This window comes from Ammospiza nelsoni, chromosome 9 (genome assembly GCF_027579445.1).
Source record: "Ammospiza nelsoni isolate bAmmNel1 chromosome 9, bAmmNel1.pri, whole genome shotgun sequence".
Taxonomy (NCBI): domain Eukaryota; kingdom Metazoa; phylum Chordata; class Aves; order Passeriformes; family Passerellidae; genus Ammospiza; species Ammospiza nelsoni.
The window spans coordinates 4,344,047-4,363,513 of record NC_080641.1 but is presented as its reverse complement, the minus strand read 5'-3'; the positions used below and the strand labels follow the sequence as shown (position 1 = coordinate 4,363,513).

General features: G+C 51.0%; 2 protein-coding genes across 2 annotated transcripts in view; one reads left to right on the top strand and one right to left on the bottom strand.

Moving 5' to 3' along the window:
- LOC132076992 (zinc finger protein 420-like) overlaps positions 1-19,467 on the top strand; it is a 98,494-nt gene that overhangs the window by 50,163 nt on the left and 28,864 nt on the right. The gene's annotated exons all lie outside the window — the stretch shown is intronic.
- LOC132076923 (olfactory receptor 14A16-like) lies at positions 16,485-17,417 on the bottom strand. Its single transcript, XM_059478346.1, has one exon. The coding sequence runs from the start codon at positions 17,415-17,417 to the stop codon at positions 16,485-16,487; it is 933 nt and encodes a 310-aa protein (XP_059334329.1).

Here is a 19,467-nt window from a genome sequence, read left to right as displayed (position 1 = left end):
TCATTCCAGGAGTCCCTGAGGAGCAGCACTGGTGCCTGTGTTCCATGGGGCCCTGCAGTGTCACAATGGCCCCATCATGACACCAGATCCTGCTCTGTCACAATGCTCTGCATGGATCCACAAGGCCCTGCATGGTCACAGCGGCCTCTTGGTTCCAGGAGGCCTCAGAGTGCCACCATGAATTCCTTGGTGCTGCAGTGTCACAATGGAGCCCTGGTGACACAAGATCCTGCAGTGTCACCAGGGACCTTTGGTTCCATGGGGCACCACAGTGTCACAATTGTTCCCTCAGCTCCCAGAGTCCTTGCAATGGAGCAATGGCCCCTTGATTCCATTGTCCCCAGGGTCTCCTTGGTTCCGCAGTGGCACAATGGTCTCTTGGTTCCACAAGGCCCTAGAGTTTCACAGTGGCCTCTGTGGTTCCAGCAGGACCCAGACTGTCACAATGGACTCCTTGCTTCCATTCAGCCCCACAGTGTCACAGTGGCCCCATGGCTCTGTGCTGCCATGTCGTACACAGTGTCACCATGGTCCTATTAGTGCCACCAGGCCCTGCAATGTCACAATGGCCTCTTGCTCCCCAGGGCCCTGCAGTGTCACAATCATCAGAGAATCAACCAGACTGGAAAAGACCTTGGAGAGCATCAAGTCCAACCTGGGACCCAACACCACCTTGTCACCCAGGCCATGGCACTGAGTGCCACATCCAGTCTTTCCTTACACACTTCCAGGGACAGTGACTCACCCACCACCTTGGGCAGCCCATTCAAATGCCCAATCATAATTTCTGTGAAGAATATTTCCTGATGTGCAGTGTAATTGTCCTGTGGTGCAGCTGAAGGCTGTGTCCTCTTGTCCTGTCACTGTTCCCTGGGAAAAGAGCCCGACCCCCACGTGGCTGTACCCTCCTGTCAGGGAGTTGTAGAGAGTAATGAGGTCTCCCCTGAGCCTCTTCTTCTGCAGGATAAACAACCGCAGCTGCCTCAGCTGTTCCTCAGAGGAGTCGTGCTCCAGACCCCTTACCAGCCTTGTTGCCTTTCTCTGGACTTGCTCCAGCCCCTCCATGTCCTTCCTAAATTGGGGGGCCCAGAACTGGACACTGCACTCGAGGTGCTGTGCCACCAGTGCTGAACACAGGGGAAGAATCACTGTCCTGGTCCTGTTAGCCACACCATTCCTGATCCATAGGAGTGCCAGGGGTTGGATGAGGGAAATGGTGGGGATGGGGTGGGGACAAAGTGTTATTGATTGTCAGCCATGGAGGGTCTTGATTTTTATATCTGTTCAAACTGCATTAGGAGGTACTGGGGATCAGTATCAATTGGGCATTGCTGATATCAGTCTTTAAAAAGGAAAAGAAAACAACAAAAAGTTCTCTCTGCTTTTTTTTCTTTCAGTATAGCAGATTCACTTTGAATACACTTCTGATATTTGTCTAATTAACTGCAAAAGAGTTGAAAACTTAGAATATTCTTTGGGACTTTTCTTGTTTGGGTGTATTGAACAAATATTTATGAGCCTTTTTCACTGAATTCCTGAACTGAAGAGCTGAAAGAAGAAGAAGAGGCATCTGGTGTAATAAATTCATCAGCAACCTCCAAGAGGCTGAGGATCCAACCCCATCAGAGCAGCAATGAACAGAAATGGGCACAGCTTTGTGGCTGCCCCAGTTTTGGCATGGGCCCTGGGCCTGGAGCAGGAGCAGCTCTTGAGGGCCCCATGGCCAGGGCTCTTGTGCTGCCCTGGGCAGATGGGATGGCAGCAGGGGCTGCTGAGCTCTCAGCACCTCAGCCCGAGGGGAGCAGGGCAGCCAGGGAGCCTCCTTTGGCCTTGGCCAAGCACCTTCCCCCATGGCTGGGGCTGAGTCCTGTGGCAGCTGCAGTTGCTGCTGTGCCCTTGCCAGGGGCTGAGGCCGTGGGGCCAATGCCCAGAGCAGCCTGGCCTGAGCAGAGCTGTGGGGCCAGAGCCGGCTGGGCTGGGCTGGGGAGAGGCCCTTGGTGATGCCCAGAGCTCAGGGCAGCTGGCAGAGCTTGCAGGGAGCTGGGCTGGGCTCAGAGAGCCTGGCCCAGAAACCATCAGTGTCCATCTCAGCCTGGCTGAGCGTGCAGGGGCCAAGAAGAGCACCCCAGGATCCACAAATTCTCTGCGTGGGAGCTGAGTTTGTGACCCCCTGAGTCCTCCCAAGTGCTGGAGCTGCACCTCCAGCTTCAGAGGTGATGTGACAGATGGGAGCAGGGACAAATAATTCCTGCTGCATTCTTTCTGGTGTTTGCTTATACAGGTGACCTAGATCCACATGTACATGAGGTGTTTTGTTTCAGATAACACTGTGAGAGAGATAAGAATAATATTTTTTAGCTGAATATAATATTTCAGGTATAATACACAATAAGGGAAAAAAGACAATTATGATCAGAAGAGCATCTGTGTTTGTCAGAGGACAAGAGACTTATTGATGTTCCAGCAGTCAAGCCTGTTCAAATATTTTCCTCAGGGCTTCACTGAGATGAGAGTTGACCACAAGAGGCCAAAGCCAGCCAGAGCTCTCTGTTCTGGCAGCTTTTGTCTGTGAGAACACATGCATATAGGGAATTTTTCAGGGGGAGCATCAATTTTGGCTGTGGGCACCTGGAAGGATGGATGGTTTTCCATAGGAAGGAAAGCACAGGGTCCCAGTTCTCCAAGGGCTGATGAGAGGCAGCCCTCAATATTCCAAGATCAACTGGACCTGTCAGGTGGATTTTGGGAGGCCAAGTCAATCCGACCTTTTACCTGTTTCCTTGGACCTCTAAGGCCGCACAGTGTCACACTGATGGAGTCAAATTGTATCCTTGGTACCACGAGGCTGTGTCACACTGGCCCCTTGTTTCCATGAGGCCTTGCAGTGTCACAAGGTTCTCCTTGGTACCGCAGTATCACAATGGACCCTTGGTTCAATGAGGCCCGGCAGTGTCAAAATGGCCGCCTTGGTTCCATGGTGCCACACAGTGCCAGAATTGACCTTTGGCCCAACAGGGCCTCATAGTGTCACAATGGACTCCTTGGTCCCATGGGGATGCCAAGTGCCGTGATGAACCTTTGTTTCACAAGGCCTCAAAGAGTAAAAATGGCCTCCATTGTCTCCCAAGTGTGTGCTGTTTCACAATGGACCTATGACTCCATGATGTCCCAGAGTGTCACAATGGACTCCTTGGTTCTGCACTTTAAGAATGTCCCCTTGGTCCCTTGGAGCCCCACAGTGTCACTATTGTAGTGACACTACAGTGTCACTATTTTGTGCCCTTGGTTCCATGAGGCCCTGCAGTGCCACACTGGTCCTTTGGTTCCACGAAGCCCCATGGGTCACAATGGCCTGCTTGGTTCCATGATGCCCTGTAGCACAGCAATGTTCTTGATTCCACAGTATCACAATGTCCCCTTTGTTCCATGGAACCCCACAATATCACTGTGGTCCCCTTGATTCCATGAGGCCCTGCCGTTCTACAATGGCCCCTTGGTCACAATGAGTTCCAAAGGCTCATAATGGTCTCTGTGGTTCCATGACACCCCACAATATCCCAATGGACCCTTGGTTCCAAGGGGGCCCGCAGTGTCACAAGGCTGCCTTAGTTCGACAAGCCCTGCAGTGCTGTAGTGGCCCCTTGGTTCCATGAAGAAAAGGAGAATCAGAATGGCCCCTTGGTTCCATGGAGCACCACAGTGTCACCATGGTCCCATTAGATCCACAGGTCCCTGTAGTGTAACAACGGACCTTTGGTTCCATAAGATTCCTCAGTGTCTCAGTGGGCCCTTGGCTCCATGCAGCCCCACACTGTCCAAATGGTCTCCTTGGTTCTGTGAAACCCTACAGAGCCACAATGGACCCTTGGTTCCACGAGCTTTTTGCACTATCAACAATAATCTGAGTTCCACAGTATCCTGGGGTGATGTTGTGATGCTTGTATCCCCATTCATGTTCTGTGCCTTTAAGACTGTCTTTGAAGAGTGAAAGATTTGTTTGGGTTTCTCTTATCAGGGACACAGGGACGGGCAGTACATAGGGCTGTTTTCGCTTTTTGCTTTTTGGCTTTTTGCTTTGTTCTCTCTCTCTCCCCTCTGCTCTCACTTCTGCTTGCTTTTGCTTCTGCTAGTTCTAGCTAAACAGTCTAAATTCCTTCCTGAACTGTTTCTCCTCTCCTTTTTCTGCGACCATCTTGAACCTGCTCCGGACTGGGACCTGGGAACACCAAGGGTTTGCACTGTTTGGCCTGCAGCAACTGCCCCAGCACTGGAGAGACTGAGAACAGAGCAACCAGCCCAGAAAGAGACTTTCTGATTTTGTGACCTTTTTCACAGCGGTGTCATCCGGTATTGTTCATTTTGTGTGCTGGGGGGTGCTGGGCCTGTTAAATAAACAGGTTCTTTTCACTTCTCTCTGAGGAATTCTTCCTGAACTGGTTGGGGGGAGGGGCTGTGTGCGTTTGCTTTCTGGAGGGGCCCTCCTTTGGAGATTCTCTACCAAATGTGCCCTAAACAGGGACAAGGTGTTTCCAGCTCTCCTGGTTAAATGACCATGTCTACGGACATCTCCTCACTGCACCAGCTGGATCTATGTTCCTCCTGCTGCTCTCAGATATCCTCCTGCGGATGCTTTCTGGTCATTCGAGTATCTCTCAACTGACTGGTTCCATGTTTTGAGTTTCTGGGAGTTGACCAGTCTTTTTGAAGTTCAAATAAATATCACATTAGTCAACATCTAAATTGTGTTTATATCTATCACAAAATTTTCCTTAATCCTTGTCTAAAACAGCTCCTGTATGGAAATTCTTTGATGACAGGGGACATGTCAGATGCTGCTGGGACATCCCAGAGAGTTAAGGGAGGAGTTCAGTGATGGTGATTAAACTTTTCAAATGTTCAATTTTATTTTTGCTGGCAAGAAACCTTTCTGTGCCTCTGAGTGTCACCAGTCCCTGAGACCAAAGGACACAAACCTGATGAGTTGTGGTTCCCACTGCAGGGGCTGCACTTGGACCTTGGCTCTGCACAGGACAGCTCTTCATCCCCTTTCTCTCTTTTCTCCCTCTGGGCATGGAGGGAGCTCCTGACTTCAGCGTGTGACTCGTGTGTGCAAAGAACAAATCTGGGCAGAATGGGGGCAGGCAGGGTTTGGGGAGACCTTGGGATCTGTGCTGGGCACAGAAGGTGTTTTCCATTGCTCTGAGACTGTCTGCTGTGGAAAGTAGATTTAATATCCAGCAGAAGAATGACTTTTGCATTTGATGAAGCTGTGCCCTCCCTTGGCTTTGTTGGCCGACAAGAAATGAACATCCCTCTGTGTCTCGGGCAGCTCCTTCTCCAAGGAAAGCAGGTGGGAGTTGGAGCCAAGGAGCTGAAAGCTGCAGGTGCAGCCTGGGCTGGAGGGAGCTTAGATTTGCACAAGGCTGCTCTGAGTGCCAGGGCTTGGATGGGGGAAATGGTGGGGTGGGGGTAGGGACAGAGTCTGATTTATTTTCAGCCATGAATGGTCTTGATTTTCATATCTAATCAAATTGCATGAGGAGGTACTGGGATTCAATTTAAGTTGGAGATTGCACATATCAATGTATTAACAGGGAAAAAAAAAACCTAAACAGGACCTAAAAAATCTTTTCTCACTGTCTTTTTAAATAGAATATATTCAGTTTGAATACATTTCTTAAATCTGTCTGATCAACCACGAAGGATTTGGAAAATTAAAATCAAATTATTCCCTGAGGCTTGGCTTGTTCAGGTGTTCTGAATGTTAATGAGCCCTGGGACACTGAATTCCTGCACTGAAGAGCTGAAGGCTGAACAAGCCTCTGGAGCAGTCAAATTCAGGAGCAGCCTCCAAGCTGCTGAGGATGTCAGCAGCCCCCACTGAGGCCATCCCTGCCCAGAGACCGTGGGGGAATGGGCAGACAAGGAGAGCGCCCCTGGGGCTGGGGCAGCACAACTCAGAGGCACCAGTGGCTCCAGCTGGGAAATGGAGTGTGGAATGTGGCTGGGAAAGCCCTGCCTGGGCTGTGCCAAGGAGGAAACACAAGCCCTGACTCCCCCCAAAACAACTCACTCAAAGAGACATTTTAAAGGAATTACAATAGTTTGCGTCCTCTGAGTTAAACTCACTGGAGAAATAGCAACAGGAGATTCTAAGGAGCTCAAAACAACCAAACAGCCTTTACTGGCAACTTCAGAAAATCAGAGAAACTTTGTCAAACGTTTATTGTAACATTGTAGTTTGTTTTGTTTGTTAAATTCAGATTTTTCTAATCTTGAGATTTGTTAATTAATATATTGATGAGTGTGGTGGGGTTTTAGTGTCGATTAATTATTTATGTATTTATTTTGTTGTGAGATAGGATTACAAGAAACGTAAAGTAGGCTTAAAATTTTAAAAGGGTATAAAGAAAATTTTATGAAAAATAAAGTAGAAAAGAAGAAAGTAGTAAGAATTAAAATCAACTCCTTAGTACACTTTTTTTTCTTTACAACTTTTTCTGACAATGTGAAGAAACTAAATTTAAAATTTATAGTTACCTTACTATTTCCAGAATAGTCTTTTTTTAAGATCACTTTGGGAGAGAAGTTTCTTGTGTTAAACCTATGGAGTTTTTTTACAAGAGGAAAAAAGTATTTTTTTTTGTGGTTCTTAATTTTGTCATGAATACAGTTGTCTGGGGAACTTAGATATTGTGAAGTTGTTTTTATTGCTACAAGCTTTTGTACAGCTTGTTGATGGGCCATACTGACTTATGAGGTATTGTTTTAAAGATGAGTTGTTTAAAGTTAAAAGATTTTATTATTTACTTTTACAATTATTTTTATCTTCTGGAATAGAGTTCTTCTCTTAGGGGTATTGGATTATTGGTTTTTTCTTTTCCTTTTTAAACTTTTTATGAAATTACAGTGATTTTAACATTTGTTTATTTTAGTATTCAGGTTTTTGTTTGATAATAATTTGAATATTTTTTTATAATTTTATGTGCTATAAAAGAGTTTTTTCTTTATAGTTTATAGGAGGATTTAAGATTTAAGATTAAGGTATTTTTTCTTCTTTTTTATTTGAGATTGCATTTATTTTTTACTGACTTTGATGGGTGTTTTTTAATATGTTTGCATTTTGTTTTTTTCTTTTACTCAATGGAGGATTGATATATTGAAAGGATTAACACGTGATCTGACAGTAACGTGGTGGGAGTTGGTTTTGGGCTGTGTAGGATTGGTTTTATGGTTGGTTTTTGGGTTTATTTTGTGTTTAACTTTAGTTGTAGGGTTATTTTTTATAGGTTATGAGTTGTAGGGGTTTTTGGTTTGAGTTGTGTTGGGAGGGGGAGGACAACAACTTGATGATAAGATTTTAATAGCTGTGGCTAGCTTTGTTCTGGTTGGGTTTTTGTACCTTTTTTTGTTTTCCTGTTTGGTAGCTGTTGGGGTTTGGTTTTGTTAGAATGGGGCCGATGGAGGAGGGCAGCCGTGAGAGAGGGGAAGGGGCTCAGCCCAGGGCAGGGTTGCTTGGTTTGGTTTGGTTTGGTTTGGTTTGGTTTGGTTTGGTTTGGTTTGGTTTGGTTTGGTTTGGTTTGGTTTGGTTTGGTTTGGTTTGGTTTGGTTGTTGAAATGGGGGCTGGAGCCAGGGCCCACTACTTTCTTGTTGACTGGAAAAGAAAGAGGAGGTTCCTGGGTTTTTCATCTTTAATATATGTGTTTCACAGAGGCGTGTTCAGTATCTCAGTGGTTTAACAGATTGTCAGTTACACAAAAAGTTTTGTATTTTTAAAATTCTTCTCATGTCAAACTACGACAGACATTCAATCAACAAAAAACTCTTCTCAAAGCATTGACTTGGTCCATTCAGTTTCACAAACTCTCAGCCTGTTACACGTAATGTTACTCAAAATTTGCAGGAGCACAGAAATAGCAGAAGACACAGAAAGAGAGAAAGACAAAAAAGATACAGAGAGGCACACACACAGCTACCATTCCTGGATTCCAGCACTGTTCAGATGGAAATTCCAAGAGGAGGAAGGGTCAAGATGTGTGCTTGCCTTGTGGTCAGCCTCAAATACCCCTTGGTCTCCCTGGGCCCTTCCCCCAGGTGGGACTTGGGCTCATTTGGTCCCACAGGAGCTGGGCTGAGGGCTGCAGAGGTGGCTGTGGAGCATTGCCTGTGCTGTGCCAGGGACTGGCAGCCACTGCTGGGCTGGGATAGAGGCTCTGGGGGGATTGGGGTTCCAGGGCAGGGCAGAGCTGGGGTTCCAGGGCAGGGCAAGGCTGGACCTGCTCCTTCCTGCCCCCCCACATGAAATGTTTCCAGCCAACAATCTCCTTCAGACTGTCACAATAAGGAATGTTAGAAGATGGAAATCCCAGTTCTTGCCATGGGCACCTTGACTGAGTAGGACAGTTCTTTTCCATAGGAAGGAAAGCACAGAACCCCAGTGTTTGGAGAACCTCACTAGTCCAAGGCCAGCTTGACTTGTTAGGAATGGCAGATTTTGTCTGGAAGTAGTCTTTGGATTTAAGGAATTTTGTAGGTGGAACTGAATCTCAGCAATGGGTACCTGGAGAAGCAGGACCGTTCTTTCCCACAGGAAGGAAAGTACGGAGCCTTCCCCAATGTTTTGGGGAGAGATGGAAAGTGACCCTTGTGAAACCACTGCAAGACCAAGTTGTCCTGGCAATATTCCTATGGGAACAATCCCTGGATATAAGGAAATTTGGAGATGAAATCCCAATTCAGACCATGGGTGCCTGGAGGAGAAGAACAGTTATTTTCCATTGGGAAGGAAAGCACAGAGCCGCGGTGTTTCAATAGCATATGAGAAGAGACCCTGGACATGGGCAAGGTCAGCTGGACCAGTCAGGCAGTCCGTGGGAGGCTAAACCAGCCAGACCTGTCTTGCCTTGGTTTTATGAGGCCCCATGTTGTCAAAGTAGCCCATTGATTACAAGAAGACCTGCAGTGTCACAATGGACCCTTGGTTTGATGGGCTCCCAGAGTGTCACATGGCCCCTATATTCTGGAAGGCCCCAAAGAGTCACAATGGTCCCAACAACTTGATGAGGCCTTGCAGTGTCACTATGGTCTCCGTGGTTCCATAGGTCCCACAATGACACGTGTCTACTCTATTCCATGAGCCCTGCAATGTCACAATGAACCTTTGGACCCTGGGGGTTTGCAGTGTCACAATGGTCTCCTTTGGCTCTACAGTGTCACAATGGACCGTTGATGACTCAAGGCCCTCTGTGTCAACCTGGAGCTTTGGTTCCACACAGACCTGCAGTGTCACAAAGGCCTCATGGTTTCACAAGGCCCCACAGTATCACAATGGTCCTCTTGATACTGTGGGAACCCTCAGTGTCACAATGGTCTGACTGGTTCCATGATGCCCCTAAGTGTCACAATGGCCCGTTGGTTCCATGAGGCTGTGAAGTGTCCTGATGGTGCCTCCACAGTTCCATGACGCCTTGCAATGTCTCACTGGACCTTTGACTCCATGGGATCTCACAGTGTCACAATGGCCCCTTGGTTCCATTACATCCCAAAGTGCCATAATGGTCTCCACAGTTCCACGAGTCCATGCAGTGTCACAATTGACTCTTGGTTTGATGGGGCCTCTCAGTGTCACAATGAACCCTACATTCCATGGAGCCACATAGCATCAATACGGTTCCCTTGGTTCCATGAGGCCCAGCAATGTCACAGTGCTCTCCATGATTCCATGAGGCCCCACAGTGTCACAATGGTCCCTTGGTTCCATAGGCCCTGTGCTACTGCATTCCCCTCTCCCCTTCTCAGACCACCCTGCCAGCTGAGAAATGCTCCTTGGGCCTCGGCCTTGGCCAACAGCCCCTGGGCTTAGGTCCTCTGCAGCTCATTACAAACACTCTCTGCTCCAGGCACTGCTGCTGCCCAACCAGCCCCTCGTTTCTGTAGGAGCAGCCCTAGGAACTGTTTTTGTTTGCTTTTGTTGATGCTTTGTTTCCTTGGTGTGCCTGAAGTGTCCAGTCAGGAGAAGAGTGACTCTTGCCAAGGAACTTTGTGCTGCTGTCCCTTAATATTAAATCTGGTTTTTGCTGATCCCTTGCTGGGGATTTTTTCAGCGCTCTCAAGGCCTCGTTCATAACAGGGTGAAGGAGCCCTGGCCCAGGCTCTGGCCCTGGGGGACACGGGGATGCTGCCAGGGGGGTCCCTGTCCCCCTGTGCCACCCACAAGGCCCCGGCCCCCCATCCCCGTGTCAGGCTCTGGGGTCGATCTCATGGAACATCCTCTGGGGGAGGCTGCAGGGCCGAGGGGCGGGGGGACCCGGGGGGACAGGGGCCCCCACTGCGCATGAGCAGCATTGGACTGCTCTGGGGGGACTGTGAGGGGGCCGGGGCAGAGTGACCTCCCCAGCAACCTCACATAGCCCCTGTCATGTCACACAGTCCCCTGTGATGTCACAAAGCCATCTGTGATGTCACACCCCCTGGGATGTAACACAGCCATCTCTGTGACCTCACACAGCCCCTGTGATGTCACAGAAGACTCTGTGATGTCAGAAAGTCACCCTGTGATGTCAATGGCATTTCTGTGATGTCACAGCCGGCTCCATGGTATTTCACACCCAGACAGTGATGTCACAATCTGCTCTCTGATGTCACAGAGCCACCCTCTATGATGGCAGGATCTGCTCTATGGCCACATACCCTACTCTATGATGTCACAGACAGCTGTGTGATGTCACAAAATCCTCTCTGTGATGTCATACTGCCACTCTGTAATATCACATCACACCCTTTGACCTCACAGCCCGCTCTGTGATGTCACACAGTCATGCCATGATGTCACAGCCTGCTCTGTGATGTCACAGAATCCCCTATATGATGCTGTAGCTGCTCAATTACCTCACATAACAAACTCTGTGATGTCATAGCTCAACGTGTGACCTCACACAACGCACTCAGCGCTGTCACACAGCCCCTTGCTGACATCCCAGCTGCTCTGTGCCTCTATGACACAGCCCCAGAGATGCTGCTCTGACACAGCCCCCCTCTGGGACATGCCACAGCCCCTGCCAGTGCTGAGCCCCTGTGAGCTCTGTCTGTGCCCTGCTGGTGTCCCTGAGGGGCCCTGGCAGTGCCCCAGCCCTGCTGGGCTGTGCACAGGAGCTGCTCCTGGCCAGAGCTGTCTCTCTGCAGCGCTGCCCTTGCCAGGAGCTGCCTCTGGGCCAGGAGCCTGGCCCAGCTCAGCAGCACAGAAACAGCACAAGGACTTTAATGACCCTCTGGGGATTCAGTGCTCTTGCATCTGCCCTGGCCAAAGTGTTGCCCAAGTTGGCTCTGTCAGGGCTGTCTTGCAGCTGCTGCCCAACCCTGTGCCCTGTGCAGCCCATGCTGTCCCATGGGGTCCCTGCCCTGAGCCTCTGTCCCTGCAGGCTGTTGGCATCCCCCAGCTGCCCCACCTGGCTGGCCCCTTCGTTTGCTGACAGCTCTGCCTCCTGCCTGCATCTGCCTGCCCACACAAAGCCTTGGGCGTCATATCAAAAGGGTTAATTCAATTTTTCCTGTGCCTGTGAACTTTTAGCACAGGAACAAGTCATGCAGGGGCTGCTTTCCCAGCAAGGATGGTTGGAAGACAAGAAGACATATGGCTCAAGGATGTAATGGCAGAAAAAAGAAGGACTGAAACTGGGAACTTGGGGTGGGTTTTGTGGTAATGGGTAAATAGTAATACACATTTAGTGACACTGGTAGAATTACATGCCCACATAAGGTTAGGAGTTATCCCTCGCTAGACCTCAGGCCTGAATCAATGATACCCTCTTAAATAGCAATTTAGTGTTAATGAGTCTTATTCTGATATTTTGGAGATTTGGTGACGGCGAGGCCTCACAGATCCAAGGAATCAGCTGTGACACTGAGCAAACTCATGGAACAAAGGGTCCATTGTGACCCAGCGGAACCCCATGGAACCAAAATCCATTTTGGCACATTGGGGCCACATTGAACCAGTGTTCCATTGTGATACTGCGGATCCAAGGAGACCATTGTGACTCTGAGAAACCTTTTGGAACTAAGGGGCCATTGTGACTCAGCCTGGTGACATGGAGCCAAGGGGCCACTGTGACACTCTTGATCCAAGGAGACCATTGCGACTGAGGAACCTCAAGGAACCAAGAGTCCATTGTTCCACTGTGGGGCCCTGTGGAACTAAGGGGACCACAGTGACTTTGAGAAGCCTCATGGAAAAATGAAGACTGTTCTGACATTTTGGGACCCACTGGAACCGAGGGGCCATTATAGCGTGGCAGGGCATCATGGAATCAAGGGAACTACAGTGATCCCTGTGGGTCTTCATGGGATGAAGGGTCCAATGGAACCCGAGATACCATTGTGACACTGGGGCCTCATGGAACCAAAGGTCCATTGTGACACAGCAGGGCCTCATGGAACCATGAAGGCCATTTTCACACTTTGAGGCCTTGAGAAACCAAAGGGCCTTTGTGGCACTTGAAAGCCTTGTGGAGCCAAGGGGACACAGAGAGACACTGTGGGGCGCAGTGAAACCAATGGTCTGTGGTGACTGCAAGGCCTTATGGAATCATGGAGAGGGTTGTGACACCACAACGCCTCACAGAACCAAGGGGCCATTGTGACGCTACAAGACCTCATGGAAGCAAGGAACCATTGTGACACTATGGAATCTTGGCAGGCCAAGGGGCAGTTGTCATGCTGTGTGGCTCCATGGAATCAAGGAGTCCATTGTGACACTACAGGGCCCCATGGAACTAAGCATTCATGGAACAGTGCTTGAACACATGGAACCAAAGGTGCCTTGTGACACTGCAGGGCCTCATGGAATCCTGGAGGCCATAATGACACATTGAGGCCTCGTTGAATCAACGGGCTGTGCAGGGCTTCATGGAACCAAGGAGACCCTTCTGACACTGTGAGTCCCCATAAAACCAGGGGTCCAGTGTGACACCATGGAACCAAAAAGACTGTTGTTGGCTGTTGTTGGCAGTACAAAAGCTCTTTGAATCAAAAGTCCATTGTGACATTGTGGGGCCTCATAGAACCATGGAGTCCATTATGACACTTCAGAACCCACTGGAGCCAAGGGGCCACTGTGACACTGTGGGCCCCCATGGAAGCAAGGGGCCAGTGTAACACATCCAGGCCTGGTGGAACCTAGGCGCCATTGTGACCCTGAGGAGCCCAGTAGAACCAAGGGGCCAATTTGAGACTCTGAGGCCTCATGGAACCAATGGGCCATTGTGGCATTGCATAGTTCCATGGAAACAAGGAAACCATTTTGACGCTGCAAGGCCTCATGGAAGCAAGGTGCCAGTGTGTCACTGTGGAGCCAAGGAGACCATTATTATATCACTGGGCCTCATGGAAACAAAGATCTGTTGTGATCCTACAGGTCCTCATGGAACCAAGGGGCCGTTGTGATGCTGCAGGGCCCCAAGGATCCAAGAACACGGAACAGGTCTTGCTGGCTGGGCCTCCTGGGGGTTGCCTGACTGGTCCAGCTGACCTTGGCATGTTGAAGATCACTTCTCACCTTCTCCTGAAACCCTGGAGTTTTGTGTGTTCCTTCCTGTGGGAAAGAACTGTCCTTCTCCTCCAGGGGTTCATGGCCGAAATTGGGATTCCTCCTCCAGATTTGATTATATCCAAGGATTATTCCCATATGAAACTTGCCAAGACAGACAGCTCTGCCTGGCCTTGTCTTCTTGGGGGCCACCTCTCATCTGCCTTCAAAACACTGGGGGCCTGTGCTTTTCTTCCCATGGAAAAAGACGTCTTTCAAGTCCAGGGCATCCATGGCCAAAATTGAGAATGCACCTCTAAAATTCCTTATACCCACGGATAGCTCCCAGACAAAAGCTGCCTGGACTGTCCAGGTTGCCTTGGCTTCCTGAGGGCCAGCTCTCATCTCCCTTTGAAACACTGCGGCTCTGTACTTTCCTTCCTGTGGAAAAGAACTGTCTTCTTGTCCTGATGCCCATAGATAAAAGCAGGGTTTGGCCTCCCAAATTCTGTCTGTCCAAGCATTCTTCCCTGACAACAAGTCTGGCTGGCCTTGACCTCCTTGGGGCTGCCCCTAATCAGCCTTTGAAACACTGGGACTCCACCCTTCTCCTTCCTATGGACAACTGCCATTCCAGTCCAGGAACCATGGCTGAAATGGAATTCCACCCTCAAAACTCCCCATATATCCAAAGGCTGCTTTCAGACAACAGCTGCGAAGACAGACAGGTCTGGCTAGCCTTGGTCTCTGGTGACTGCCTCTCATCTGCCTTCAAACCCTGGGGTTCTGTAGTTTCCTCCCGATAGAAAAGAATTGTCCCTCTTTTCCAGGTGCTGCTGGCATCAGGAATTTGACCATTGTATAGGGACACAGGAGCTCTGTGCATAGTGGGGTGGAAACTGAGTAGAGCAGAGGAGAGCCCTGGGAGGGACTGAAGGGTGCTTTCAGAGATGGTGGATTCTTTTGGCATAGTAAAGAACAGCTGGAGAAAGGAAGAATTATTGCCAAGTTGGGGAGGCCCAGACTGGACACCAAACAAAGGAATTTCCCTGCCGGGGCAGGGCTGTGGTGCAGCACATCCATCAGAACGAGCCTGGAGAAGCCCAAGGCTTTGTGTGGGAAGGCAGAGGCAGGCAGGAGGCAGAACTGTCAGCAAAGGAAGGGGCCAGCCAGGTGGGGCAGCCAGGGAATAACGACAGCCTGCAGGGGCAGAGGCGCAAGGGAGGGACAACGTAGGACAGCCTGGGCTGCACAGGGCACAGGGATGGGCAGCAGCTGCAAGACAGCCCTGACAGAGCCAACTTGGGCAGCACTTTGGCCATGGCTGCTAGGCCTGGGCCTGAGGCCAGGAGGGGACAAGTGACCCTTGCAGGGCTGGGGCCTCATTGCCTCCTTGTCCCGGCTGAGTAGCCTGGCAGGGGCTGCCTCATGCTCCTGCCCTTGGCATTGCCCATCCCCACATGCGAGTGCCCATGGCCAGGAAGAGCTCTGAGCACTGAGGGAGGGACAGGATCTGCCTGTCAAAGTCTGACAGGAGCGCATCAACCAGCAGGAACAAAGGCAGGTGGTGACATGTCCTGAGCCCCTGCCCTGATCTGTCCCTGCCACCAAGGGCCCAGACCAGTCTCCTCTCTGGGCCACTTGCCTGTTTTCAATACCTTGCACAGGTGCTGGCCCTGCCCCACAAGGCCTGGCCTGATTCCTGCCCCTGCACGCTCAGCCAGGCTGAGATGGACACTGATGGTTTCCGGGCCAGGCTCTCAGAGCCCAGCCCAGCTCCCTGCAAGCTCTGCCAGCTGCCCTGAGCTCTGGGCAGCACAAAGGGCCTCTCCCCAGCCCAGCCCAGCTGGCTCTGGCCCCACAGCTCTGCTCAGGGCAGGCTTCTCTGGGCACCTGCCCCCCGGCCTCAGCCCAGAGGGCACAGCAGCAGCTGCAGCTGCCACAGGACTCAGCCCCAGAAATGGGGGAAGGTGTTCAAGTTCCCAAGCTCTTGCTAGCCCCAGGGGCTGATGGCATTTGTGCTCCCTCAGGTTCATGTCCCCACACCAACAGCATGGGGGGTGCTCCCGCCTGCTGTGTGCAATGCAAACAGGAGCTGCTGTGCCAGAGCTGCTGTGTCTGTGCCTGCAAGGATGGGGCACTTGTGTGAGCTGGGGGAGAGGCCAGGGCTGCAGAGGGGGGATGTTGTTGGCAGCTCCATGAGGACGCTCTGGGATGCTGCCCTGGGCTGTCCAGCACACTGGGGATGGAGCAGCCCCTGCTCTGCTGCTCCTTCCCATCTGCCCCAGGGCCCTTGCAGAGCCCCAGCCATGCTGATTGCCCCCAGCCTGCCCACAGCCAGCCTGGCGCTGCTCACGGGCTCTTTCTGTGCTGAGCATTGGCCTGGCCATGATCTTGAGAGAGCCTGGGCAAGGAGCCTGGAGCCCCAGGCCCTGGCCTGAGTCATCAGTGCTGCCCCAGCAGTGCCCATGGCCTGTCCCTGCTGCAGCCCCAGCACTGCCACCCCCAGGACTGTGCCCAGCCCCGAGAGCACTCAGGCCCTACAGCAACACCAGGGCCACCAGGGCAGTGGGGCAGGGCCATGGCAGCAGCACTGGCAATACCAAGTGCTGCTGCTGCTGGGCTCAGCTGCTGTGCCAGCGCTGATCTGCCCCCAGCTCTGCACACAGACATTGCTGGTGCAGCTCCAGAGAAGGCAACGATAGGGCATCTCTGCAGAACACTCTGCTGGGAGATCCTTTAGTTCCTTTAAAGCCACCAAGAGAACAGCCCTTCATTAACAGAGTCTGTGGTCACAGGGAAGTTGGAGAGAAACAAAATGAGCTATGTCACAAACAATAACATTACTTTGTGGACAACATTAAGAAGAAAAACTAAGAAAAAGGACTACCAAAATGAAACCAAGAAGAAGTATCAAAGATTACTTTTATTACAAATGATTGGCAGAAATTGACCATCAGTTTAACGGTCCTGAAACCATCCAGTCATCAGTCTCTTCACTGCAGCCTTGAGCTCCTGGTTCCTCAGGCTGTAGATGAGGGGGTTCAAGGCTGGAGGCACCACCGAGTACAGAACTGACACTGACAGATCCAGAAATGGGGAGGAGATGGAGGGGGGCTTCAGGTAGGTAAAAAATGAGGTGCTGATGAACAGGGAGACCATTGCCAGGTGAGGGAGGCAGGTGGAAAAGGCTTTGTGCCGTCCCTGCTCAGAGGGGATCCTCAACACAGCCCTGAAGATCTGCGCATAGGAGAAAATCATGAACACAAAACAACCAAATGCTAAACAGGCACTAACAGCAAGGAGCCCCAATTCCCTGAGGTTTGAGTGTGTGCAGGAGAGCTTGAGGATCTGTGGGATTTCACAGAAGAACTGGCCCAGGGCATTGCCATAGCACAGGGGCAGGGAAAATGTATTGGCCGTTTGAAGGAGAGCATTGAGAAAGGCACTGGCCCAGGCAACTGCTGCCATGTGGGCACAAGCTCTGCTGCTCAGGAGGGTCCCGTAGTGCAGGGGTTTGCAGATGGACACATAGCGGTCGTAGCACATGATGGTTAGAAGATAGAACGCAGCTGCAATGAAGAACAGAAAGAAGAAGAGCTGAGAAGCACATCCGATGTAGGAGATGTTCCTGGTGTCCCAGAGGGAATTGTGCATGGCTTTGGGCACTGTGGTGCAGATGGAGCCCAGGTCACTGAGGGCCAGGTTGAGCAGGAAGAAGAACATGGGTGTGTGCAGGTGGTGGCTGCAGGCTACGGCGCTGATGATGAGACCGTTGCCCAGGAGGGCAGCCAGGGAGATGCCCAGCAAGAGGCAGAAGTGCAGGAGCTGCAGCTGCCGCGTGTCTGCCAATGCCAGCAGGAGGAAGTGCCTGATGGAGCTGCTGTTGGACATTTGCTGGGGCTGCACATGGGGATCTGTTCACGGACAAAGGACAGTGCAGAGTTAGAGGAGATACCTCTAACCAAAACCAAAGCCATTTCCTACAAATCCTCCTCTGTAACACGCACAGATTATTTTTATTGAAAATTAACATGTTGCTGTGTTTAAGACTTCTGAGTCATTGTTTTTGAGCTCCCCCCATGTCTCTCCTGGTATTCTTGGATATCAGAAACCCTCAATATTTTTACTGCACTCAGGGACAACAGAGCAAGTTCTGGGTGGCAAAGTGATGAGTGAAGGGTGAGGGGCGATGGTCTGTCATTCTGACCTGTTCAGAGTTTCTCTCAGCTTTAACCTTTCCCAGGTGGAGGGAGACCACCTTCCCATGCTTCCCCTAAAATGTCACCAGGTACTGCTGAGAGCAGATGGATCCCCCACAGTCCAGCTCCACATTTGTAGCCAAGGACTCACGTTGCTCATTTCAACAACCCAGCAGCATTTTCAGTGTCAGAACACCTCTGCCTTTTCCCATCCATCTTATAACTCAGAGATGCTCTAGGAGAGGTTTGCACCCTGGATTGAAGCTCCTAGCTTGGACTGAAATCTCAGGGAGACTTCAAAGTGTCCTTATGCTGGCATTGGATGAAGGGAGACGCAGCTCCTTCCCTGGCTGCACTGACAGCATAGCCCAGAGCCGGGCACTGGGGACAGCGTCACCCTGAGCCAGCTGTGCCCCCTGCCAGAGCCCCCAGTGCCGGGCAGCTGCTCCCAGCCCTGTGCTCTGCAGAGGGAACTGGGCCCGGGGCTGCAGAGCTGCCCCACGGCTCTGCTGCAGCTCTGCCTGCACAGGAGGGGCTGCATGCCTTGGAGCCCCAGCCCTGAGGGCAGAGGCTTGGCTGGGGACACAGGAGGGAGGGGGCTTGTTCAGAGGGAGGGGCTGCACTGTAGGGGCTCCTATGGACATCTCTAAACTCTCCCTGCCACAGCATTGCTGGGCTTTGTTTTCTCTCATTGCCTGATCTTCTCTCTGCTTCCTGGAGATTTTCCTCCTGCAGGTGTTTCCCTGTGCCTGATCTCTCCCTGCCAGTACTGACAGACCCCAAATCTCTGTGCACTCTCCTCGGCCTGACAGAACCCTGCCTGTTTGCAGGGCACTGGCTGGGGGCAGGTTCTCTTTGCAGCCTGGAGAAAGGACAGCTCAGACTGAGCCTGATGGTTAAGAGCAAAAGTGATGCTGGTGCTGTCCATGGGCAGAGTGGCTGAAAGCACATTAGGGATCTCCTGTGAACCTATTGATCACTAATAGGAACAGTACGAATGTCTCAGACACTAGTCAAAATTCATAATCAGCCTTTAATATTTATACCCCCTTCCCTGCCCTTGTTCAGTAGTATGAAATGGAATAAAAAATCTTTGGCAATTTCCACGTTCTTATAAAAATCCTTGTCTTGGAAATACTCCTTGACTGATCGGAACCCCTAAGCATGTCAGAGCTTCGTGAGCATTTCACCTCCCCTGCACCAGAAATACTCAGAATTGTACTCACAGTCTGTAGGCATTGGGATGTTCCAGCTTTAGGAGATGGCTTCAGGAGCTGCAGCTGCATTGTCCTGCAGCCAGAGGTTCCTGTGCCAAGGGCTGGCAGTGATTCTGCCCCAGGTATTTCTCATTCCCAGCCCTGACTGATTGAAGCTCTTAGTGCCTCTGTGCTGTGCCCAGGGTGGCTGCAGGCAGTGCCCCAGCCCTGCTGGGCTGGCAGAAGAGCTGCTCATCAAGAGAAATGTGCTTTTGAAGCTTTGCTAGGTTACCAGAAGCTGCCTCTGTGCCAGGAGCCCAGCCCAGCTCATCAGCACAGACACAGCACAAGGACTTTAATGAGCCTCTGGGGCTTTGTGCTCAGGCCCTGAATATCAGTCCCTGAGAGGGAGCTGACTCAACCTCTTCAGAACTCCAAGCCAGAATCCAACTCCAAAGTTTCTTGAAGTGTTAATGGATCCCACTCAGGGACACGACAGAGAAAGTGTCCCCAGGCCCCAGGCAGAGCAGAGAACTGGAGGCAGTG